The 25187-nt window shown below is 49.1% G+C and overlaps 1 protein-coding gene across 1 annotated transcript; it reads left to right on the top strand.

Moving 5' to 3' along the window:
- Positions 1–156: 156 nt before the first annotated feature.
- Positions 157–24412, top strand: LOC309873094 (speckle targeted PIP5K1A-regulated poly(A) polymerase-like). The gene is given in 19 exon segments (XM_082748115.1): positions 157–320; positions 1953–2143; positions 5764–6079; positions 6264–6364; positions 8199–8665; positions 9277–9386; positions 9544–9654; positions 9813–9905; positions 12528–12615; positions 12617–12698; positions 13777–13935; positions 14626–14689; positions 14845–14987; positions 15560–15703; positions 18364–18493; positions 18866–19070; positions 23550–23722; positions 23817–23941; positions 24176–24412. Coding segments are annotated over 19 exon segments (2943 nt in total). The 5' UTR covers positions 157–238; the 3' UTR covers positions 24335–24412.
- Positions 24413–25187: the final 775 nt, after the last annotated feature.

Genomic DNA, 25187 nt, shown 5'->3' with positions numbered 1-25187 from the left:
CAGATAAGTATCAAAGATGGGCGGCTTTTCCTGAAGCTGGTGGAAGAGACTTTACGGGGGTGAAAGCGGAACCCTGAGTCGAAGAAGCTGTTTCCGGAGGAGTATGTCTGAGGGATGGTCGATACTACGTCACTTCCTATGAGCTGGCGGAAGTTGCTTCGGAGCGCCTTGCGATTTGTAGGCGTGAGTTCCGGCGGTAGCGGAACGGGTTGTGTGTTGTCGGTACTGGAGAGTCGCGATGGCGGCAGAGGATTCGGATGTCCAGTCGTTGCCCCGTGGGGGTTTCCGCTGCTGCCTCTGCCACGTTACTACAGCCAACCGTAAGCGGTGGCTTGTGAGGGGGTGGTTGTGAGTTCTCGTCTGTGGGTCCTGGCGAAAGTTAGGGTTATAGGTCATAGTTCTTGACAAGTCGGTGGGTAGAGTCACTCGTCTCCGTTTTTACTCCGCCTGTACAAGGGATTGGAGAGTGGCGGAAGTCCCACCACTTTACCCCCTCCTTCCTAGTATCCGAAATCTCCACAACGAAAATTTCATTATCTTATTCCCTTTTAAACAGTCTCTGTTGGACGCCACCTTTGTGTCTGGTACTCCGCTGGGCTCTCGGGTGGGCTGAGGGGATTCAGAGATGAAGGAGCTCACCATCGAGAGGTGGGGACAATTCCAATGCTCAATAGGTATGTTTGGAGAGCAGTAGGATCACAGAGAAAGTAGTAATTAACGAAGGGAAGCCATACAGAGGAGCTACCCAAAGGTAGAGGTATGCGAAGGAGCATGGCATGCATGACCAGGAGGTGGGTTTGGCAAAGTAGACAGGGTTCTCGTGTGACAGCGCCGGGGGACTCCATGAAACCTCAAATTCCCATTCTTCTTCTTCTTTAAAGATTTATTTGTTTTTGAGAGTGAGCATGCACAAGTTAGGCGGGGTGGTGGGGGTGGGGGGGTGGGGTGGGGGTGGGGGAGAGGCAGATGGAGAAGCAGGCTCTAAGCGCCATGCAGGACTCAGTCCCAGGAACCTGGGATCATGACCTGACCCGAAGACAGATGCTTAGCTGACTGGGCCACCCAGACGCTCTCTAATTCCACTTCTGAAGTCTGGAATCCTGATCTTCCCTAAACAAGATCTGTTCTTTTTCTTTGTGAATGGCATTATCACTATTTGTCCCCCTGAGGCAAGCCAAAAATCCAGCATAGTCTTCCTTGGTCCAACATATACATTGGTGACAATAAACAGCTGACCCAGAATTTAATAAAAATAATAATTGCTAACTTTTCCCATGTTCAACATGTATCAGACTGTGCCAGGTACTCTATATTGCATAAGACCCTTGTGGTATGCCCCTGGGGATAAAAATATATGTTTATAAAAAAAAAAAGGCCCTTGTGGTAGGTACTATTAATATTTTCAATTTGTGGTAAGTACTATTAATATAAAATATTAATGTTTTCATCCAGGACACTGATGCACAGAGAGGTTAAGTAACTTGCCCAAGATCTCACACAGTTTACCAGACCTGGGATTTAAACTTGGGCAGTGTGACCTCAAATTCTGCACTTGGAATCTCTGTACCATATCTAGAGACCATCCTTGAGGGAGTAGTCTAGGATCTTGCTTTGTTTAGTTCTTCTGTACATGATCGGGCTAAGTTTCCTGGTTGGTTTTTTTTTTTTTTTTTTTTTTTTTTTACAATTTGCAGGTGTTGCTCTACCTAGTACTTAGAGATGGTTTAAAAAGAAACTTGTAGCTAGTTCTCTTGGGGACCACTTAGAATATCTTCTATAGGCAAATGGACAAGGGAGGAAGGTGAAAAGAGCCAGGACTTTGTATATTCAAAGGTCACACTTTCTGTGGCTTGGAAGGATTAGTAGGAGTTAGGAGTGCATTTAGGTAAAGCCAGCATGTAAGTACACTGAAGGGTGATTTGGATATTTTTGTTTTGCGATTATCTTTGCAGGACCCAGCCTAGATGCCCATTTGGGGGGCCGGAAGCACCGGCACCTGGTAGAACTACGAGCTGCCCGAAAGGCCCAGGGACTCCGAAGTGTATTTGTTAGTGGCTTTCCCCGGGATGTGGATTCTGCTCAGCTCACTCAGTACTTCCAGGCATTTGGACCCGTGGCCAATGTTGTCATGGACAAGGACAAGGTAGAGTGAATGGCTCTTGGGGTAAAGAATGAGTCCGGTGTGCCACATACAAAAAGAAATGAGAGAGAAACCAGCAGCCCTGTTTTCAGCTGGTGCCTTGTGAGGCCTTTCCTTGATGGACACCACAGTACTTGGACCAGTCCAGCTTTGTGCGCTGAGAGAGAGGGAAAGAGAAAGAGGGAGAGAGAATCTTAAGCAGACTCCACACTGAGCACGGAGCCTGACATGGAGCTGGATCTCACGGCCCTGAGATCATGACCTGAGCTGAAACCAAGAGACAGTGCTTAAATGACTGCACCACTCAGGTGCCTAAGAGCTATGTTTTCCATAATGAATGGGATGGATGTGGCCCATGCAGGCTCAGAGCTCATCGTCTAGTGAGTAAAGTAGACAGTTAAGTGAGTATTACAGTGAAGTAGGTGCTTTAAGGCCACACCATCGGGAAATCTATCCTAACCCCACAAGAGACTGGTTTATAAACCAGCTAGCAGTTTATTAACTTAGAGTGAGAGGTATTGAAATTAGTTGGTCAAATTACCCTGTCCTTTGGACAGTGCTAGACAAATAAGCTGCTTCTTTGTGGTCCTTTTGGTCTTCTATGCAGGTGGTTTGTCAGTTTCTCTTTAGTTCTTTGGAAGACTGTTGTGTCATATTATAGTTCTGAGACTGTGCTCTGGTTGTGTAGGCGTGGCTTAGGTGACTCCAAATGGCTTTGGTAGCCCACGTCTTCTCTTAGGCCGGGCTGGGTGTGTTTTTCTTAGAGATCACATTCGGCAACTGACCCACAGAGGCTTGACCAAAAGGGGTTTAATTGTTCTCCTTAGCAAGAAGTCCAGGGGTGCCCGGGTGGCTCAGTGGGTTAAAGCCTCTGCCTTCGGCTCAGGTCATGATCCCAGGGTCCTGGGATCGAGCCCCGCATCGGGCTCTCTGCTCAGCAGGGAGCCTGCTTCCCTCTCTCTCTCTCTGCCTGCTTGTGATCTCTGTCTGCCCATTAAATAAATAAAATATTGAAAAACAAAACAAAACAAAACAACCCCCAAGAAGTCCAGTCCTGGGCATTCCAGCACTTTACAGTTTTCTTGCTCTGTCATTATTGGCACCTGGCTCTCCCTTCCTAGTTGTGATAATGCTGTTTGCACATCTTCAGCTAAGAGAAAGGGGCAGTCCGAAGGATAGAATATAAAAGGCTAGTGCCGTCTTCCCCTGCTTTTCTTTACTTTCCAGGAAAATATCTTTTTTTTTTTTTAAAGATTTTATTTATTTATTTGACAGAGAGAAATCACAAGTAAGATGAAGAGGCAGGCAGAGAGAGAGAGAGGGGGAAGCAGGCTCCCTGCTGAGCAGAGAGCCCGATGCGGGACTCGATCTCAGGACCCCGAGATCATGACCTGAGCCGAAGGCAGAGGCTTAACCTACTGAGCCACCCAGGCGCCCCTCCAGGAAAATATCTTTCTCAGGGCCCTCTTCATTAGACTTTTCATTGGCCTGAATTCTATCACATGGTTACCCCAGGTAAGCCTGGGAATTGAAGTTCTTTAAGCTGGACACCTTGCCCTTCTGAACCTTTGGGACTCTGTTAGTAAGAAAGAAAGGCAGAATATATATTGGGAGGGCAGTTGGCAATGTCTGCCCCAGATTCCTTTTTCAAAAAACTCAGTATCCCTGTTTTTGTTTGTATTTGTTTCAGTTGTAGAGAATGACCTTTTTTTTTTTTTTAAGATTTTTATTTTTTTTAAAGATTTTATTTATTTATTTGACAGAGATCACAAGTAGGCAGAGAAGCAGGCAGAGAGAGAAGGAGGAGAAGCAGCCTCCTTGCTGAACAGAGAGCCTGATGCTGGGCTCGATCCCAGAACCCTGGGATCATGACTGAACTGAAGGCAGAGCCTTTAACCCTCTGAGCCACCCAGGTGCCCCGAGAATGACCTTTTTTTCTGAACTTAAACCTCATCTTTTTGGGGCGCCTGGGTGGCTCAGTGGGTTAAGCCTCTGCCTTCGGCTCAGGTCATGATCTCAGGATCCTGGGATCAAGCCCCGCATCAGGCTCTCTGCTCAGCAGAGAGCCTGCTTCCTCCTCTCTCCTCCTGCTTTCTCCTCTCTCTCTGCTTGCCTCTCTGCCTACTTGTGATCTCTCTCTCTCTGTCAATAAATAAAATATAAAAAAAAAAAAAAACCTCATCTTTCTGAGGCTTCTAATTATTTTGACAATAATGACTAAAATTTTTTTTTTAATTTTATTTATTTATTTGACACAGAGAGAGATCACAAGTAGGCAGAGAGAGAGAGGAGGAAGCAGGCTTCCTGCTGAGCAGAGAGCCCGATGCGGGACTCGATCCCAGCACCCTGAGATCATGACCTGAGCCGAAGGCAGAGGCTCAACCCACTGAGCCACCCAGGTGCCCCAATGACTAAAATTTTTATTGAGCAGTTATGCCCCAATCATGTGCTAAATGGTTTACATACAATATCTCATTTCATTTCCACTTTTCCTTGAGGGAGTCACTGGGACGTTGGAGATGTGGGGCATTAAGCCCTTATTTGGAGGCAGTCTTATTAAATACAACTTATTTAACTTCTCTGAATTTTAGTTTCTTGAGAGAAATGTTCACGCAAAGACAAAGCCAGGCAAAGACACACCTGATTTCTAGCTGGGGCTTTGATTGCATAGTTGGGGTTGAACTGCAGTCTGGTGAGTAGTGTGAATCCTCAGAGTCAGAAGATTGGCTTGGGCGGGTCCAAGTGGCTGCCTTTCTTCTTGGTTTCACTATGGTTCTTTGCCGTGTTTGGCGTGGGGTGGAGGTGAGGGTAGAAAGGGCACAGCACCCCCCCCCGCCGCGCTTGTATTTTCGATTGAGTTGTGAGTTACATAGCATAAAATTCACACCTTTAAAGTACAGAATTTAGGGCGCCTGGGTGGCTCAGTGGGTTAAGCCGCTGCCTTCGGCTCAGGTCATGATCTCAGGGTCCTGGGATCAAGCCCTGCATTGGGCTCTCTGCTCAGCAGGGAGCCTGTTTCTCCCTTTCTCTCTCTCTCTCTGCCTGCCTCTGTGCCTACTTGTGAACTAACTCTCTCTCTCTCTCTCTCTCTCTGTAAAATAAATAAATAAATAAATCTTTACAAAAAAAAAGAAAAAAGAAAAAAAAATCTATCTATCTGTCTCCCAGTGAATATCATGGAACTCAACCAGATCATAGCATCACGGTGTCATGTTGCTGCTATTTCTAGATAGGAAGTCTGTTCAAGGTAGGGTATATTTATATTTCCACCTAGCACAGCTCATTATATGGATTCTAAATCAACACTGAAAGGTCTACTTAAGTTAAAAGGAAAAGTTAGGGGATGTCTCAGAGTATAAGCAGCGAAACCATGTCCTTGGTAAGAGCAGGGGAGAGTGGAATAAGTAAAATGGGATTTTCAGAGGCAGACTGGGGGGGATGCGTGGGGTGGGAGTGAGGGAGAGAATTGGTTTTCTAATATGTTCCCTGTTCCAGAAACATTAAGCAGATATTCCCAGTTCATAGGATGGTCCCCATTTCAAAGAATCCCACTCAGTGTCAAACCATGTGTTTGGATTTTTTGTTCCAAAACCATGATCCCTGCCTCTGTTGTGGTTTGCCAGGGAGTGTTTGCTATTGTGGAGATGGGGGACATTGGGACCCGGGAAGCTGTCTTGTCGCAGCCCCAGCACACCCTGGGAGGACATCGCCTGCGGGTCCGACCAAGGGAGCAGAAGGAGTTCCAGAGCCCAGCGTCCAAATCCCCCAAAGGAGCAGCCCCTGACAGTGACCAGCTGGCCAAAGCACTAGCTGAGGCCCCGGATGTGGGGGCACAAATGGTGAAGCTCGTGGGGCTGAGGGAGTTGTCGGAGGCTGAGCGACAGCTTCGGAGCCTCGTGGTAGCCCTGATGCAAGAGGTCTTCACAGAGTTCTTTCCTGGTGAGTCACTTCCTTTATCATGTCTGAGCCCTCCCCGTCCCCCCTCCCCGTACCCCCTCCCCCAGTTCTCCCTCAGGTAGAGGCACTTATTTGGCTGTTCTTCATTCTTTGTGCCCCACTGTGTTCTTCCACCCTACACTCCTCTCTAATGTCGCTCGGCTTTTATTTTCTGCTTGGCATCCAGGCTGTGTGGTCCATCCTTTTGGCTCTTCCATAAACAGTTTTGATGTCCATGGCTGTGATCTTGACCTCTTCTTGGATCTGGGTGACTTGGAAGAGTCCCAGGTGAGTGACTGGGGAAGCATCTGGGAAGAGTCAGTGGGGATGGTTACGGGACTCTGCGCAAGCACCATCTCTCTCATGCCTTAGTTCCTCCTTTGTGAAACAGGGATAATGGAACTGAAAGGGTTACTGTAATTGCAGAAATGTGAATATATTAGATGGGTATTAGATAGGATGAATACGAAATGACACAGGATATATGGTATTGTTAATAGGAGAAGAACAGAATTTTCTGTTTTTATATACAGGTATATATAATACTGTATTTTGGAAAAGAAATATGTGAAAGAACATAAAGTAATTTTGGGGTTATGTCTTTATTTATCTGTATTTTTTTTTTAAAGATTTTATTTATTTATTTGACAGATAAAGACACAGCAAGAGAGGGAACACAAGCATGGCAAGTGGGAGAGGGAGAAACAGGCTTCCTGCTGAGCAGGGAGCCTAAAGTGGGGCTCCATCCCAGGACCCTGGGATGTTGACCTGGGCCGAATGCAGAAGCTTAACGACTGAGCCACCCAGGCATCCCTACTTATTTGTATTTTCTAACATCTAATATGTTGATTCTGCTTTTGGAATAGGAAAGGGTTGTTAGTATTTTTTTTTTAATAGGCTTTGTTTTTTAGAGCAGCTTTAGGTTCACAGCAAAATTGAGCAAAAAGTACAGAGTTTTCATATATTCCTACCTTATTTTAAATATTTTATTTATATTAAAGAGAGAGAAATTGGGCTCGAGTGGATGGAGGGACAGAGGGAGAGAAAAATCTCAAGCAGACTCCACACTGAATGCAGAGCCCGATGTGGGGCTTGACCTCACAACCCTGAGATCATGACCTGAGATGAAACCAAGAGTCAGACGCCTAACTGACCGAGCCACCCAGGGGCACCACAAAAAGTGTTATTTAAAAAATAAATTTAGGGGTGCCTACAATGGCTTAGTTGTTAGGCGTCTGCCTTTGGCTCAGGTCATGATCCCAGTGTCCTGGGATCGAGCCCTGCTTTGGGCTCCCTGCTCAGTGGGGAGCCTGCTTCTCCCTCTCCCACTCCCCCTGCTTGTGTTCCGTTTCTTGCTGTGTTTCTCTCTGTCAAATAAAAAGTATATTTACATTAAAAAAAAATTTATCAGTCTGTTTTTTCTTTCTCCTTACATATAGACACATGCACACACACACATTTTCAGAGTCATTTGAGAGCATACATGACGCCCATAATAGTCTGGTATCTATTGGCGAAACAGAAAGGCATCCTTGGGTACAGCCACAGTACCATTAGCAAGGACGGATGTGTTCCCTGGCGCGGGTGTAAAATGTTCTGAGATTTCAGTCTGCAGTCCATTGTCTGCAGTCATCAGCTGCCCAGTCCCAGGCTAGTGTTGGCCCCTCGGTCTCTTTTACAGTTCCTCTGCCTTTTATCTTTCATGCCAGTGGCATCTTGGTAGAATACAGACCATTTATTTTGTGGCACTACAAGTTATTTTTAGGGAAACTTGGGTGGCTTAGTCAGTTAAATATGTGCTTTCACTCAGGTCATGATGTCAGGGTCCTGGGATCGAGTTCCACATCGGGCTCCTAGCTCAGAGGGGAGTCTCCTCCCTCTGCCTGCTGCTCCCCCTGCTTGTGCTCTCTTTCTTTCTCTCTGTCAAAAAAATAAACACAATTTTTTTTTAAAGTTATGTTTAATTTTAAAAGGGGTTGTGAGGATTAGCTGAGTTAATATATATAAAGTCCTTGGAACGGAACCTGGCATATAAGCAGTAATAGATATATTCTGGGGAATGTTGCCCAGATGGGGGACAGCAGGAGAGGTGAATATTCACTGAATCCATTTCTGCCCGCAGCCCGCCCCAAAGGCCCCTGAGTCTCCATCTTTGGACTCAGCCCTTGCATCACCACTGGATCCTCAAGCCCTGGGCTGTACCTTGGCTTCCCCTCCAGACTCACAGCCTCCGTCTCCCCAAGACTCAGAAGCCCTGGATTTTGAAACTCCTTCCTTTTCACTGGCACCCCAGACTCCGGACTCTGCTTTGGCCTCTGAGACCCTCGCCTCTCCCCAGTCCCTGCCTCCAGCCTCACCACTGCAAGAGGACCGGGGAGAGGGGGACCTGGGGAAGGCCCTGGAACTAGCAGAGGCCCTGAGGGGGGAGAAAACAGAGGGAGTAGCCATGCTGGAGTTGGTGGGATCCATTCTTCGGGGCTGTGTCCCTGGAGTGTACCGAGTCCAAACTGTGCCCACTGCCCGACGCCCTGTGGTCAAGTTTTGCCATCGGCCTTCAGGTCTTCACGGTGACGTCTCCCTCAGTAACCGGTACCTTTGTATAGGGGGTGGTTGGGGAAGTCCAGCTGAGCATTCTGGGATGGGTGAAGAGAGCGCTTGGGGGCGGGAAGCTTTTGCACTAGCTGAACCTTGAGATTATCCTAGTTGGGTCCCGGCCCTCTGCTGCCATGTGTCTGCCGTCTGGCATCCACTTTCACGAATGTAAAGTGTGTTCCTTCCGATACTGTTTTTAGGGGATTTAGAAGAGAGTTCCAGTGTTGAATAAGTGGGAAATGCTAAATTAGATGCAAATCAGTTTCTCCTTTCCCACCCCCTCTCCCCACTTCCTCTTTCTGTCTTTCTCCCTCCCTTCCAGTCTTTGTTTCTTTGCATATGAAAGGCTTTGAGCAGTTCTGTAAGGAAACCCTTCTCTAACATCCTGTCTAGGACAGGCATATAGGAGGTCATGTTTCCTGAACACTTGTGACGTCCTTTTGCTTGCCCTTTCTTTGCTTGCCCGTTCACATGACTGGGTCAGCAAACACTTGGGAAACCCTCTTTTGGCCTTATTCCAGCTGGACCCCCGTTCTGCAGGCCTGGAACAAGGGCTGGGCTGATCGTTCTGAGGGTCCCCAGCACTGACGCCCTTGTCCCTGTTCCAGGCTGGCCCTGCATAACTCTCGCTTCCTGAGTCTCTGCTCGGAGTTGGATGGGCGAGTTCGGCCCCTGGTGTACACCCTGCGCTGCTGGGCTCAGGGTCGAGGGCTGTCAGGTGAGAATGGATCAGGACAGACTTGGGGTTGAACTGGCGTTGGGGCAAAGGTGGGGGTTCGGGGAAGAGAGGGGGGTTTGTACAGGAACGAGGGTTGAGAGAACCAACCCGGGTGTTAGATGCATCTCCAATCTAACTGGAATTCTTGTTTACCCAGGAAGTGGCCCCCTCCTCAGTAACTACGCCCTGACCTTGCTCGTGATCTATTTCCTTCAGACCAGGGACCCTCCTGTATTGCCCACTGTGTCCCAGCTCACCCAGAAAGCAGGTACAGTGGCCTGGCCGCCACCCGCTTTTTCTTGTTCACTTCGGCTTTCCGCTTCTGTGTCTCATTTTGACGCGCTAAGCTGCCCAAGGAATGAGATCTCTGCTGTCACCCCCAAATCTTCCTGCTTCCGGCTGACCCTCACCTTTTTCCCTTTGCAGGGGAGGGTGAGCAGGTGGAGGTTGATGGCTGGGACTGTAGTTTCCCCAGGGATGCCTCAAGACTGGAGCCCAGCACCAATAAGGAGCCCCTCAGTGAGTTTGGGGAGCCCGCTGGAGTAGTAATAAATGATGTTAAACGCGACTATAGGTCATATCCAGCAGTTACTGTTGGCCTGGCATGGTTCGCCCAGCAACCTCGTGGGATAGCTAGTATCCTTAATACCATTTTGCAGATGAAGAAGCCATGGCTTGAAGCACTTAAGTGGCTGCTCAAGGTTACATTGCTGGTGAGGGGAAGGAGCAGCATCTGGGGAAGGAGGTTGCTGGGGACACGGGGCATGGGGGGAGAGAGGCTGGACCTTTTGTTGATATAAAGATCAAAGAAGTCTGGCTTCTGACACTCTTCTGAACTCCTTGGAAGGGAAAAGAAAGTTCGTAGAGAATGCGTCTAGTGCAGGCCTATTTCATTTCTGGCCTCTAAGTAACCCCTTCTGCCTGGTCTTCCTCCTCCTCCAGGTTCTCTGCTAGCCCAGTTCTTCTCCTGCGTCTCTTGTTGGGATCTTCGTGGCTCACTGCTGTCCCTGCGGGAGGGTCAGGCACTGCCTGTGGCAGGGGGCCTGCCCTCTGATCGCTGGGAGGGTTTGCGCCTTGGCCCCATGAATCTCCAGGACCCCTTTGACCTGAGTCACAATGTGGCAGCCAATGTGACGAGCCGGGTAGCTGGGCGCCTACAGAACAGCTGCCGAGCGGCAGCCAATTACTGCCGGAGCCTCCAGTACCAGCGCCGTTCCTCCCGGGGCCGGGACTGGGGGCTGCTCCCCCTTCTGCAGCCCAGCTCCCCTAGTTCCTTGCTGTCTGCAACACCCATCCCCTTACCCCCTGCCCCCTTCACCCGGCTCACTGCTGCCCTGGCCCAGGTGTTAAGGGAAGCGTTAGGGTGCCATATAGAACAGGGAACCAAGAGACTGCGGTCTGACAGGGGGGGCCCTGAGTCTCCTCAGGGAGGGACAAGCAAAAGGTTGAAACTAGATGGACAGGAAAAAAGTTGTGAGGAGGGGCAGGAGGAGCAGCAGGGATGTATCGGGGATCACAGTGAAGACGGGGTGGAGGAAATGGTTGTAGAGGCTGGAGAGATGGTACAGGACTGGGGGCAGAGGCTTGGGCAGCCAGGGGAGCCAACCCAGATGCCCGGAAAGCAGCTCGCCCCTGGAGAAGAGGGTCAGTCGGGCCATGCAGCACTGGCAGAGCAGGAGCCCAGGGGACTCGAGGCAGCTGGAGACTGGTCTCAGGGTGAGACAGGGAAGGGGGTGTCACTCTGCTCTGTGAACTGGCGCTGTGCCCTGTGGCACCGAGTGTGGCAGGGGCGGCGGCGGGCCCGGCGACGCTTGCAGCAGCAAACCAAGGAGAGAGGCGGAGGTGGAGACAGCACCGTGGAGTGGCTGGCCGTCGAGGCCCAGGTCACCCAGGAGCTGAGAGGACTGAGCAGTGCAGCACAGCGGCCAGAGGCAGAGCCGCTCCTGACCTTTGTGGCCTCTGCCTCCCAGGCTGACCAGACTCTCACCCTGACCCCAGTACAGGATTCTCAAGGCCTGTTCCCTGACCTCCATCATTTCTTACAGGTTTTCCTCCCTCAAGCACTTCGGAACCTCCTGAAGTGAAGACAGGGACTGTGACAGGCAATAAAGCTGCTAGTTTAATGAACACTAGTTTCCTCTAATTTCCATCCGGTAGTAATCCCCCTTCCACTCAGTACTTTGCCTCCCCAGACCTTACTGCCTTTTCTCCAGACACGTCTTCTTTGGCTACCCTAAAATAGGTCTTGGCTTGTTTCCTTCCTACCGTTTATCACAACCTGCAGCGAGCGCCTGTGATGGTGTGTGTGTCCCTGCACCCGGAGCCCGCTCCGGAGAGTTCCTGAAGGATGGGAGTGCCCGGTGGGCGGCTGGGGCAGCACGGGGCAGAAGTACCAAGTTTGCCTCCCGATGTATCTTGCCGCCGGACTTCCATGGTGATGGCCTGAAACGGGTTCAGGGCTCTTCTCTCACTTAACCGAGTTCATTCTGTTCTGATTAAAATGGGGGAAACATTTTCCGACCCGAGGGTGGGTAAAGGGCAGCCAATCATGGGTAAACTGGCAGCCCTTAAGGGTGACGGGTGGAAGGGATGCGCCGTGGATGCGCCGTGTTGTCCCTCGGCACTCCCCCGCCGCAGGGCACGCCACTGCTTCAGGCCCGCTACCAGGGCCCTTCTTGCAGGACCGCATCGCAGAGCCGCAGGGTGGTTTAATGGGAGGAAACATCACTTTGGCAGGGTTTCTGACTTGGGCTCTGGTTGGCTATTCATCCTCTCTAAAAAACCCAGAGCGGGAACAAATGGGCTTATCCACACAGGACTTGTTTCCGCTCCTGTGAGGGTCCCACAGTCCTGATGTTAGGGGCCCGGCAGGATGTCCGTCCAGTCGCCGCGGGTTCCCGAGCTGGAGGGGAAACGCCTCTGGGAGCCGGCGCTGGCGTGGAGTTGGCAGCTGTGCCACGTCGCAGACAAGGGGAGGTTTTCCAGCTGGTTCTCACAGTTTACCCTCCGCGCCTTCAACCTCCACGTCGGGACTCGGATTGGCCAGGCCCGAGGGGCGGGCCAGCCAGGAGTTCCACTGCGCCGGCGCGAGCTTTCTCTGCGCAGAACAGCAGGCCCCACCCCCTTCTTTTCCCAATTCAGCCACCGCGGGATACCGAACTGTCGTGCGTATGTCTTCTGTGGCGTCCTCGCTTTGCGGCTGCTGCTTCTCCACGGCTCTCCCCTTCCCCCGCTCCTCTCCCTGACGGCTTACTTTGCGGCAGCGCCGAGAGCCCCACCCCCTTTCTCTGCGGAATCACCATGGCGGCTGGGGTAAGTTTGCCGGCTCCGGCGATCCGGGTCGCGGTATCCGACGCCATCCTCTGCCGGAATAGGGCCCTCCGGGGTCAGAGGAGTTCTGGAGGCGAGTGGGGAAGTGATCCGGGGTCTGGAGACCGTACTGTTGGAGTGCAAGGCTTCCAGGCCCTGGAGGGGAACTGAGGCTGGGACTCTTGGAGGCCAAAGAGGTGGAAGGGTCTCGGGTAGAGGAGAAAAGAGATGTCGGATCCTGGCCGTCTGGGGCCTGAGAAAGGGGTTCGGGTTCGTTGCCGCCTCGAGACGTGGGATCCGGGCAGGTTGACAGAACTTTTGCGACCGTTTTGTGGGGCAGCCACAGGGACGGGGTGAAGAGGAGGGTCTTTGTGGGCAGGTACGGCTGTCTCCGGTTGAGGTTCGTCCAGCGGGGAGGTTTGGGAACGGGAGGACTATCCGGACGGGGGAGTCAGAACGTGCTGGCCGGGTTAATAGAAGGAGAAGGCAACGCCGGGGAACTCACTGCGGGACAGGACCGGAGAGACTGGACGCGTGACAAGAAGGAGTGGTCCTTTGGGGAGAACGAGTTGGTTTAGGAAGAGAAGATGCCATTCGGTTTCTCCGTGGTTCTTCTGAGGGGAACTTGGAAGCGGTCGGGGTGTGTGAGACACAAGGGTGCTGCTTTGGAAGGGGAGCGCGGCTCAGCAGTGGAGTAGGCAGGTACTCGCTAACCATCAATGAATGAAACCAAGGCTCCGGGAAGGGAGGAGTGTATGTTTGTCGGCGGGTGGAGTCTGAGCGAGCTACAAGTTCTGGGTTTCTGGACAGATATATGTGAGGTGAGAATGATTCTAGAGATGTCCTTCCTTAGGGAAGGTCAAGCCTGTCAGCAAGCTTTATTTAGCAGTTGGTGTGTAGTTCTGTCTTCGGTATTTCAGAGGACTCTGATTACACAGGACAGATACTAGAGAGCTCGGTTCACCGGGGGAGTAAAAGTGAGTTGAACAGGTTGGGAATAACTCAGGAAATTGATCCTGGGAGATGACATTTAGGACTGGGACCTTTTTACTCATGAATATCACCCTCCTTTTCCCCATAGACCCTGTACACATATCCTGAAAACTGGAGGGCCTTCAAGGCCCTCATTGCTGCTCAGTACAGCGGGGCTCAGGTCCGCGTGCTCTCCGCACCACCCCACTTCCACTTTGGCCAAACCAACCGCACCCCTGAATTTCTCCGTAAATTTCCTGCAGGCAAGGTAAGTAAGAAAGTGCATAGGGGTCTTTGGTCCCGAGAACTCAAGGAGCCCTGAGATTGTCTCACTCTGAAGATGGTCTCCATCTTTAAAAGGGAGCTTTCCATATAACTTTTTTTTTTTTAACATTTCAGTGATTTAAAGTTCTTTTTATTTTGAGGTAAATGTTGATTTAATGCAGAGCTGTCCAGTGATTGTTATAAAATTCACAGGTTGCTTTGTGTTTGTGGGAGGGAGTTTCGATTGTTTGCGGTGGAAATGTATCAGGTATCTGCCCTGAGCCGACCAAGGGGCTTACAGAGATCCACAAATAACCTTGTTAAACAGAGAGGCGACAAATGCTGTGTGGGGAGCCATCCTTTCAAGTACATGAACAGAGATATGACACGTAGTTTTTTGATCTTTTGCCTATTTGATTGGGGGATTTTATACAGACATAATACCTAAATCTTTGTCGTTTCTTATGAGAGTTTAGATTGTAAGATATAGCAAATTACTTAAATATTTCTAGTTCATGGGTTAGAGTTAGTACCAGTAGCGTTTATCAATAGTTTGCTTAGTAAGGGTTGTCAGCCTTATGTAAGAACTTTTATCAAAAATGATTGGAGTTCCTGAGATTGGCTAGTGAAAAGTTACTGTGAATTTTACTGATTTTTTTGAATTTTACTTATCTTTTTGACTGTTTTGTCCCAGGTTCCAGCATTTGAGGGTGACGATGGATTTTGTGTATTCGAGAGCAATGCCATTGCCTACTATGGTAATTTGTAGTGGGTGTGGGAATGGGAAGATCTGGAATGAAGGAGTTAGGAGAGGATGAGGGTGAGCTGGAGTGTGTAGAAGAGGAATTTTCATGGACTTGGATTGATGTTGGCATGACCCCAAAGTTCTGACCTTTGTGTTCTGCCTCTGCAGTGAGCAATGAGGAGCTGCGGGGAAGTACTCCCGAGGCAGCAGCCCAGGTGGTGCAGTGGGTGAGCTTTGCTGATAGCGACATAGTGCCCCCAGCCAGTACCTGGGTCTTCCCCACCTTGGGCATCATGCACCACAACAAGCAGGTAAGCCTTGGGACTGGGGGAGAAGCCAAGGGCAGGGATGGCATCAACTCCTGAGTGTCAGGGAGTAAGAAATAAAATAGATTGAGAAAAGGAGATGCTAAGAATATGTGGATAATTAAAGACCTCATCGTCAGGGTGTGAATTTTGAGCACTGTGGTTGATGGTATCTGGGTTCTTTGTCACATCGATCCACTGGAAGTGGTGCCTGTTGAGAGTGGTCAGAGAAGAGATCTCTTCTGTAGAAAAGCTATCCCAAATGGTAGGGGAGTGGTTAAGCCAGGTGATCTCTGAGGTCCCTTCTAAAATCCAAAGATAAAGTACTAGGTCAGTGTAGTGGGAAATTCATCTAGACTCCACCATGAAGAAATTTGGTGTCAAGAGCTTCATTTGTCATACATTGGGAATGATCTCGGATCTGACTCCATTGAGAGGGGATGGGAATGAGCCAGAATTTAGTAAATGAAATGAAATGAAACGAAACAGAACCAACCTTGGTTCTGTTGCTAGGGGGAGGGGAGCAGGGAAAGGGATGGGGACCTGCTATTAAGTTTTTGATCATTTTAAATCAATAGGCCACAGAGAATGCAAAGGAGGAAGTGAGGCGAATTCTGGGCCTACTGGATGCTCACTTGAAGACGAGGACTTTCCTGGTGGGCGAACGTGTGACACTGGCTGACATCACAGTTGTTTGCACCCTGTTGTGGCTCTATAAACAGGTGACATTTATAAAGTATCACGTCGGTAGAGGGTAGGGAGGGAGGGTAGAAATGAAGTGACGAATGATTCTTCCAGGTTACCCTTATTCTGCCAAGGACTTGGATATGAGTGTGTGTCTGGTAACAACTAGGGATCTCAAGTTTGAGTACCCTGACTGCTTTCCCTCCTTCTGAGAAGTTAGGTAACGTTGTTTCCTGACTTTCTGTTTGGCAGTGAAGATGTTTAGTTTGTTTCCGTACTTTTTGGGAAGTCCAGCTGTGCTTGTGTTTAGTTGTAAAGATATAGGTAGGGCTGGTAGCTTCAGTACCAAGGTCTTTTGGAGGCAGGCTAGGTTCAGTTTTTGGTTTCATTACTGACTAGTTGTAGGTAGAGGTGTGTGTGTTTGTGAGAGAGAGAGAGAGGGAGAGAGAGAATTCCTTTAGTTCTTTTCCTTGTAAGTTATAAAACCAGTGAGGTGGTAATTAGTCTTGAGGTTACTGGGTCAGAGAACATGACGTGTTGAATGCAGAGCAGTACTTCTTTTTCAAAAAGTTTTTTTTTTTTTTTTTTGGTAAAGATTTTATTTGACAGAGATCACAAGCAGGCAGAGAGAGGAGGAAGCAGGCTCCCCGCTGAGCAGAGAGCCCAATGTGGGGCTCGATCCCAGGACCCTGAGATCATGACCTGAGCAGAAGGCAGAGGCTTTAACCCACTGTGCCATCCAGACGCCCCCTTTTTTTTTAAAGTTAAAAAAAAAATTTTTTTTTTTTTTAAATTTAAAGTTTTTTTAGTTATTTATTTGAGAGAGAGAGACAGAGCACAAGCAGGGGAATGGTAGAGAGAGAGAGGGAGAAGCAGGCTTCTCACTGAGTAAGGAGCCCGACATGGGGCTCTATCCCAGGACCCTGGGATTATGACCCGAGCCGAAGGCAGAGGCTTTAACCCACTGAGCCACCCAGGTGCCCTGGTACACTTTTTTTAAACAAATATTTATTTATTTGAGAGAGAGAGCGAGATCACAAGAGGCCCAACCAACTGAGCCACCCAGGTGTCCCAGCAGCTCTTGGACTGATACTAGCCAGAATAGTAGTGTGATAACTGGGGGCAAAAAGTACCTACTTGTGGGTGCCTGGGTGGCTCAGTGGGTTAAAACCTCTGCCTTCGGCTTAGTTATGATCCCAGGGTCCTGGGATCGAGCTCCGTGTCGGGCTCTCTGCTTATCAGGGAGCCTGCTTTCTCCTCTCTCTCTGCCTGCTTATGATCTCTGTCTGTCAAATACATAAATAAAATCTTAAAAAAAAAAAAAAGTACCTATTTGTGTTCCCTTGTGTTTTGTATGTGTGTGGGTTTTTTTTTTTTTTTTTTTAAAAACAGAGACAGTGAGAGAGGGAACGCAAGCAGCTGGAGTGGGAGAGGGAGGAGCACGCTTGCAGCTGAGCAGGGAACCGGATGGGGGCTCCACCCCCGGCAGGGATCATGACCTGAACCGAAGGCAGATGCTTAACAACTGAGCTGCCCAGGCGCCTCAAATAAATAAAAATCTTAAGAGAAAAGAAAAGAAAACCCAGGGGCGCCTGGGTGGCTCAGTGGGTTGGGCCGCTGCCTTTGGCTCAGGTCATGATCTCTCAGGGTCCTGGGATTGAGCCCTACATCAGTCTCTTTGCTCAGCAGGGAGCCTGTTTCTCTCTCTCTCTCTTTCTCTCTGCCTGTCTCTCTGCCTACTTGTGATCTTTCTCTGTCAAATAAATAAATAAAATAATTTTTTAAAAAATGAAGGAAAGAAAAAACCTAAATACTGTAGAACCAGTACTATAGAACTGACTGCTCTAGTCTATTTCCATGACAAAGATTATTTTTGCTCTGATCTTAGCAAACTAAAAGATGGTAAAAGAGGGGTGCCTGTCTGTCAAATGAATTAAAAAAAAAAATCTTAAAAAAAAAGGTGGTAAAGGAGTTTGTTGCAAAGCTAAGTTTAGTTTAAAGGACTGTTTGGTATTCTGAAATACTTTTTGCCTTTTTTTTTTTTTTGTTAAGAATGTTGCTAGGTCCTGAAGTTTGGTGAAAGAAAAATATGTATCATGTGTAGATAGTTCCTGTTACCTTGTTATTTGGCAAAAGGAGTATTGGTAGCGGTGTTGCCCCACCTCTGTTTCTAGTTTGACATGTAACTTTTTTTTAAAGGACTTAATTGATGTATTTGAGAAAGAAATAGAAAAAGAGCATGAACTGGGGGGAGGGCAAAAGCACAGGGAGAAGTAGGAACCCCACTGAGAGGGAGCCCCACCGGGGGCTCGATTGATCCCGGGACTCCAGGATCATAACCCGAGCTGAAGGCAGACACCTAACTGAGCCCCCCAGGCGCCCTGACACATGACATTTGAGATTGGAGTGTGTAGGTGTGACGTGGTTTTGTAAAAGGGCTAAGGTGCCATATGAACATGTCTACCAGGTCGATTTGTAGTAAATGAAGAATGGATCATGTATCCATTAAGTTGGACTGTAGTGTTAAAAAGAGGAGGGTACAGGGGAAGTAGCCTTCCAGGGTAAGATGGTGTTCTAGGGAGCTGCCCTCTCAGGGGTTGAGAGAAGGTGGAGCTTTGGTGTAGAGAAAAAGCTCTCAGACTTGAAACCCCTCAAGACCTTTCTCTCCTTTGCTTCTTCCACCCTTATGTGCTGACAGGTCCTGGAGCCTTCTTTCCGCCAGGCCTTCCCCAATACCAACCGCTGGTTCCTCACCTGCATTAACCAGCCCCAGTTCCGGGCTGTCTTGGGGGAGGTGAAACTCTGTGAGAAGATGGCCCAGTTCGATGGTGAGTCTGGAGGTAGAGGAGCACGTGGCCCGGCTCGGGGCTGTTCACTCAGTCTCCATCCCTTGATTTCCCATCAGGCTTCTGGGTTCCGTGGACCCACCGAATGCGGGCTGTCCTATGTAGTGTCCTGTGTTTTACAGGCATATGTTCTTCCCTCCTTAGTGTTCACATACAGGAGTCGTAGTGCAGGTGTGTGTTTGTTGCTGAGTGTTGTGTTTGTGCTGCAGGACATACAGGGAGCGGGTGACAGAGCAGTGCGGAGCTTAGATTCCACAGTTGCCCTGCCAGTGGGTTTCCGTTCCCTTGCTCACTGCCTTTAGAGGCATACGGAGAGAGGCAGGATGCTGACTTCTCTCCCTTTCTCTGCGCCAGCTAAAAAGTTTGCAGAGAGCCAGCCTAAAAAGGACACCCCACGGAAAGAGAAAGGTTCTCGGGAAGAGAAGCAGAAGCCCCAGGCTGAGCGGAAAGAGGAGAAAAAGGCTGCTGCCCCTGCTCCTGAGGAGGAGATGGATGAATGTGAACAGGCATTGGCTGCTGAGCCCAAGGCCAAGGACCCCTTCGCTCACCTGCCCAAGAGGTAAGGATATTAGAGGGAAGGGGGCATGGGATTCAAGAAGGCCAGTATTTGCCTTTGTGTGTTCCCCTCTCATAGCGAGGACCATTTTAGGTTGCCATATAAAATTGAAAGATGTCTTGTTTGCAAGGAAAACAACTTCTTGAGTTTACCCTCAAGAATTGGGTAAATTTTTTTTAAACATTTATTTAAGAGAGAAGGGTGCGTGTGCACACAAGCAGTGGGGGAGGGACAGAAGGAGAGAGAGGAGCAGACTCCCCGCTGAGCAGGGAGCCTGATGTGGGGCTCTCGGGCTCCATCCCAGGACTCTGGGATCATGATCAGAACCGAAGGCAGACGCTTAACTGATTGAGGCACCCAGGCGCCCTATGTGAGCAAACGGTATAAACATCCTCATTGAGAAGGGACGGTGACCGAGACTCCCTAGTGCCTGTCTGCTGCGTTGTTTCCCAGATGGGGGACTAGAACCCCTCAAGAAGGAAGAAGATGGGATGGTCCTCACCCCATCCACTGCCAGCCTTTTCAGTAAAGGTTAGGGTTCTTCAAAGAAAAGAATACAGTGAAAGGAAGCTTGTTGGTTTTCCTAGAAGGGGGGCATCCAGTACTTGCCTGCTCTCTGTACTCAAGTCCTCAGCTAGTGCCCTGGCGTTTCATTAGAATTGCATTAGGAGACCTCTGTTGTCAGCGGCCACTTCACGCAGTTCTTGCTCCTGCTTTTCTCACTCACTCACTCTGCCTTTCCCAAAGCTGTCCACCATCTCACTAGTTGGTCTGTTGGGGTTCAACAGGGTTCACCCTCCCCCGTTTTGTAATGGTGTTTTTTTTTTTTTAAGATTTTATTAAGATTTTTTAAGATTTTTTTTTTAAGATTTTATTCTGTGGGGATGCCTGGGTGGCTTAGTTGGTTAAGATCCCAGCATCTTGGGATCAAGTCCCTCATTGGGCTCCTTGCTTGGCGGGGAGCCTGCTTCTCCCTCTGTCTCTGCCTGCCATTCTGTCTGCCTGCGCTCGCTCGCTCTCCCTGACAATAAAATCTTAAAAAAAAAAAAGAAAGATACTATTTTGTGGAGTGCGTGCAGAGGGAGGCAGAGAAGCAGACTCACAAATGGGGCTTGATCTCTGTGAGGTCATGACCTGAGCCGAAATCAAGGGTCAGGTGCTTAACTAACTGAGCTGCCCAGGCTCTCCTTGTAATGGTTTTTAACATTTTTTAAAAATTAAAAAAAATTTTTTTTTTTAAGATTATGTATTTATTTGACAGAGATCACAAGTAGGCAGAGAGGCAGGCAGAGAGAGAGACATGGGGAGAAGCAGGCTCCCTGCCGAGCAGGGATCATGACCTGAGCCAAAGGCAGAGGCTTTAACCCACTGAACCACCCGGGCGCCCCTGTAATGTTTTTTTATGGCATAAATTAGCATGAAGGTGCACACTGCTGGTGGGCAGAATAGGCGCACGGGGACTTGTAAATGATGAGCATCCTAGCACAGATGGTCACAGTGGGCACTGCTCTTCCCCATTTGGGGAGAAAGAAGTGTAATCTTGGGCCTAGGCACTTCATACATGACCAAGGAAGCCTCCAGATGCAGCTTCTCTTTACAGATGTATTTCTTTTTGAACTGAGGTGGTTGACCTTGAACCTAATACAAGGACAGGTCAGGAATGAGCAGGAGTTTTGGTGTGTATACATAAGCTGTGATAACTAACCCGAGTTACGTGTGCTCTTGTAACATGGACCCAGTTAATTGTTAGCTAGAGATTTTCACATATATTAGGTATGTATATTTTGGGCAGAAAATAAATCACTAGTAGACTGAAAATTGTTAATAAACTTATATCCTGAGGTGCCTGGGTGGCTCAGTTGTTAAGCGTCTGCCTTTGGCTCAGAGTCCTGGGATGGAGCCCTATGCCGGGCTCCCTGCTCAGTAGGGAGTCTGCTATTCCCTCTCCCACTCTCCCTGCTTGTGTTCCCTCTCTCTGTGTGTCTTTCTCTGTCAAATAAATAAATAAAATCTAAAAATTAAAAAAATATACAATGTAATTGAGTTTAAAGAAAACCAACTTACATCCTTTTGGGAATATTGATTCATACCATTTTTTTTTTTTTTTTAAGATTTTATTTATTTGACAGATCACAAGTAGGCAGAGAGACAGGCAGAGGGAGAGGAGGAAGCAGGCTCGCTGCTGAGCAGAGAGCCTGATGCAGGGCTCCATCCCAGGACCCTGAGGTCATGACCTGAGCCGAAGGCAGAGGCTTAACCCACTGAGCCACCCAGGTGCCCAGGTTCATACCAGTTAGCAGTATTACTATGGTTCTCTTTTCGGCTGGCAAGAGATTTTTCTGTAGGATTTTTAATGCAAAGGTAATGTCTTCAAAGATGAAGGCTGCAATATGTCAATAGTTGGTTCTGGCTCTTTTTTTTTTTAAAGATTTTATTTATTTGCAAGAGAGTACAAGCAGGGGGGGAAGGTCAGAGGGAGAGGGGCAAGCAGACTCCCTGCTGAGCACGAAGCCCCACACACGGCTCTATCCTAGGACTCTGATCGGTACCTGAGCCCAAGGCAGACGCTTAACCAACTGAGCCACCCAAGTGTCCCAGTTCCAGTCCTTTTAAGGCCTTCCAGCTACACTTGTTTCCAAGAGCGGTTCAGAGCTTGTCCTCATTTGGGGGGAAATGGATACAACATGGTCATAAATTATGAAGTTCTAACAGCTCAGGAAGGTGTGAAGAAAAAAATCCCTGGTCCCTTTTCCAGATGGTTGGGGTAGAAGCTCCTCAGAGGAGGTCTCCGTCGTATTTTTGGGAAGGACCATAGGACCCAGGGTTCAAGGACAGCATCTGCTTTGCTATATTCTAACAGTGGGCAGGTCACCCCCCTTAACCTTATCTGGGAAGAGGGAAAAAGGAATGGCTTTTAATTCTGGGTTTGTTGCCATTATTTATAGTAATGAACAATGGAGCCAATTAAACATTATTTATTTATTTATTTATTTTTAAAGATTTTATTTTATTTATTTGACAGAGATTACAAGTAGGCAGAGAGGCAGGCAGAGAGGAGAAAGCAGACTCCCTGCTGAGCAGAGAGCCTGATGCGGGGCTCGATCCCAGGACACTGGGATCATGACCTGAGCCGAAGGCAGAGGCCTCAACCCACTGAGCCACCCAGGCGCCCCCAATTAAACATTTAGTAAGGGTTTTTAAAAATAGGTTTATGGCACAGTCATACAGTAGAGGATTATTTAGCCATTAAAACATTTGTAAAAGGGGCCCCTGGGTGAGTCAGTGGGTTAAAGCCTTTGTCTTCAGCTCAGGTCATGATCTAAGGATCCGGGGATGGAGCGCTGCATCGGGCTCTCTGCTCATCGGGAAGCCTGCTTCTTCCTCTCTTTTTGCCTGCCTCTCTGCCTACTTGTGATCTCTGTCAAATAAATAAATAAATAAAAATCTTTAAAAAAAAAATTGTAAAGGGCGCCTGGGTTACTCAATGAAGTGTCTGCCTTCGACTCAGATCATGATCCTGGTGTCCTGGGATTGAGCCCCGCATTGGGCTCTCTGCTCAGTGGGGAGTCTGCTTCTCCCTCTCCCTCTGACCTTCCCCCTTGCTTGTGTTCCCATGTTGTCTCTCGCAAATGAATAAATAGAAAATCTTAAAACATTTGTGAAAAAGAATCCCCGGTAGGGTGACCGTATTAAATGAGAAAAGGCACAAAACTACACACATGGTCTTTGGAGAGCCACCAGCGGGAAGTACACGAACATACTAATCAGTTCTCTTGTTTGCTGGCATTGCCAGTGATTTTCTTCAGTCAGCATGTGGTTTTATAACTGGAAAGAAAAGAAAGATCACCCTGCCGTGAGGGGAGGGACTCTGCACAGCGAGCCTTCTCAGCACTGTGCCAAGTTGCTGCAAGGATCTAACCCTAAGGTCTTTGCAGCATCTGGACTTGTTCCTGGGCAGAGTGACTCAAGGCCACGGGTGTAAGGTCTGGGGCGGAGGCCTTGTGATAACGTTTGCCGGTTACATAGCTGTCACACTGTAGTGTGTGTAACCCGAAGAGGCCTGTGGTGGTGGCGGGGGGGGGGAGAGTTGGGTGATTCAGGGACTGAGTGTGACTCAGTGGGAGAGGGCCCTGGAGGGGCTGGCCGCGGAGAAGGAGCGCACATTCTGGGTCTCCACCAGGGGGCAGCAGTTGGCTGCACTGTCCTCCTGCAGGGCTTCCCTCCACCCCACGTGGGTCCTACCCTCCTGGAGCTTAGCTGACTTAGGCCGAGATAGGGAGCAGAGGAGTGCCCTGGCCCCTGGTTATATGCCCTTAGCTCTCCTCCCTTGCAAGGTTGTACACATCTGCCAATCCAGTGACCTCTTCCTTTAAACCAGTACATTTTTAGTGAAATTTGCCCTTAGTTTCTCTTAGCCTGGCAACCCTTTGTTGCTTCAGTGGGACCTTCTCCACATTGACCTTGCTTTTTTCCTCCATTCAGTACCTTTGTGTTGGACGAATTTAAGCGCAAGTACTCCAATGAGGACACACTCTCTGTGGCGCTGCCGTATTTTTGGGAGCATTTTGATAAGGATGGCTGGTCTCTGTGGTACGCTGAGTACCGCTTCCCTGAAGAGCTCACCCAGACCTTCATGAGTTGCAACCTCATCACTGGTAAGAAGGGAGTGGGTCGAGGAAGAAGGTGGGGGGGAACAAGGCCGTGGGTGATGTGATTCTAAAGACTGCACGTTCTCCCTCGCCCCTTCAGGAATGTTCCAGCGGTTGGACAAACTGAGGAAGAATGCCTTTGCCAGTGTCATCCTCTTTGGAACCAACAACAGCAGCTCCATTTCTGGAGTCTGGGTCTTCCGAGGCCAGGAGCTTGCCTTTCCGGTGAGGAAAGGTGTAGGAGGAGCCTGTCTCTTCAGGGTGGGGCAAGGGGGTGGGAAGTCCACCTTCATTCCCGCGCTTGTAGGCATTCGGAGAGTGCAAGGAATGTGCACAGGAAGGACTGCCATGGTCACGGGCATTTTAGGATCTAATGACATGCTTCTGAGCTGGAAGTAACAGGTGTGGGACAGTGTCTGATAACCTGACCACGTGCTTAATCTGGCTTTCTCTCCCCAGCTGAGTCCAGATTGGCAGGTGGACTACGAGTCCTATACCTGGCGGAAACTGGATCCTGGCAGCGAGGAGACCCAGACGCTGGTTCGAGAGTACTTTTCCTGGGAGGGGGCCTTCCAGCATGTGGGCAAAACCTTCAATCAGGGCAAGATCTTCAAATGAACATCTCTTGCCGTCGCCTAGTTGCCTGTACCTACCCTTCAGGGAGATGGGGGTCATTAAAGGAAACTGAACATTGAACTCTTACCTGTCCTGTCTCCTTTATGAGTGATGGCTTCTTCAAAGGGAAGTCGATATGTTGAAGCAGGGTATTTTCTGGGCCTGCAGTACCTCCTTTTGCAGGAGAGAGTCTTAGAAGGGTAGAGGAGAGGTCTCTCTGTTTTGACTGTATTCGCCCTGCCTGTACTGTGATCACTGACTTTTGGCCTAGCTGGGAGAGGCCGGATGCAGTTAGGTCGGGCGGTGACATAGGGCTTTGGAACTGCCTAAGTCTTCAGGACCAGATTGCTAAGGCACGATAGCAGTTTGTGGAGGAAGTTCACGTTATTTCTCACAGATGCCCTGGGAAGGAGGGAGGTGGTGGCACTGAGGGTCTTGGTTGAAATATTTCAAGCAGGAATACCAGTCACAGACTACTCAGAACAGGACTGGCCTGTTGGCTCTAGACTGACTGTGGATCATCTCTGGGGTAGTCCTACTTTCTCACAAGGAAGTGGGGTTCAGAGATTTAAGAGATTTGCTTGTGGAGATGGGATTTTGACCCCAGTGGCTGTCACTGGAACTCGTGCTGGAAATGTGCCCGGCTGCTTCCTGGAACTTGGGACCGTCCCGACTTGCCACCTAAGAACCCCACTCAGACCTGGGAGTACTATATTCTCTCTCTCGAGCTTAATGCCCTTCTCACAGGTTCTTGTTCCTCCTGTCTTGTCCTACTGTTGCTACTGTTCCTGTTTCTGTTGTCTGAAGAGCATCGAAGATCTCCCCGTGTTATTACATACGGCGAAGTTGGAAAGCT

This window comes from Mustela nivalis (genome assembly GCF_964662115.1).
Source record: "Mustela nivalis genome assembly, chromosome: 9".
Classification (NCBI taxonomy): Eukaryota; Metazoa; Chordata; class Mammalia; order Carnivora; family Mustelidae; genus Mustela; species Mustela nivalis.
This window is presented reverse-complemented; position numbering and strand designations above follow the sequence as displayed.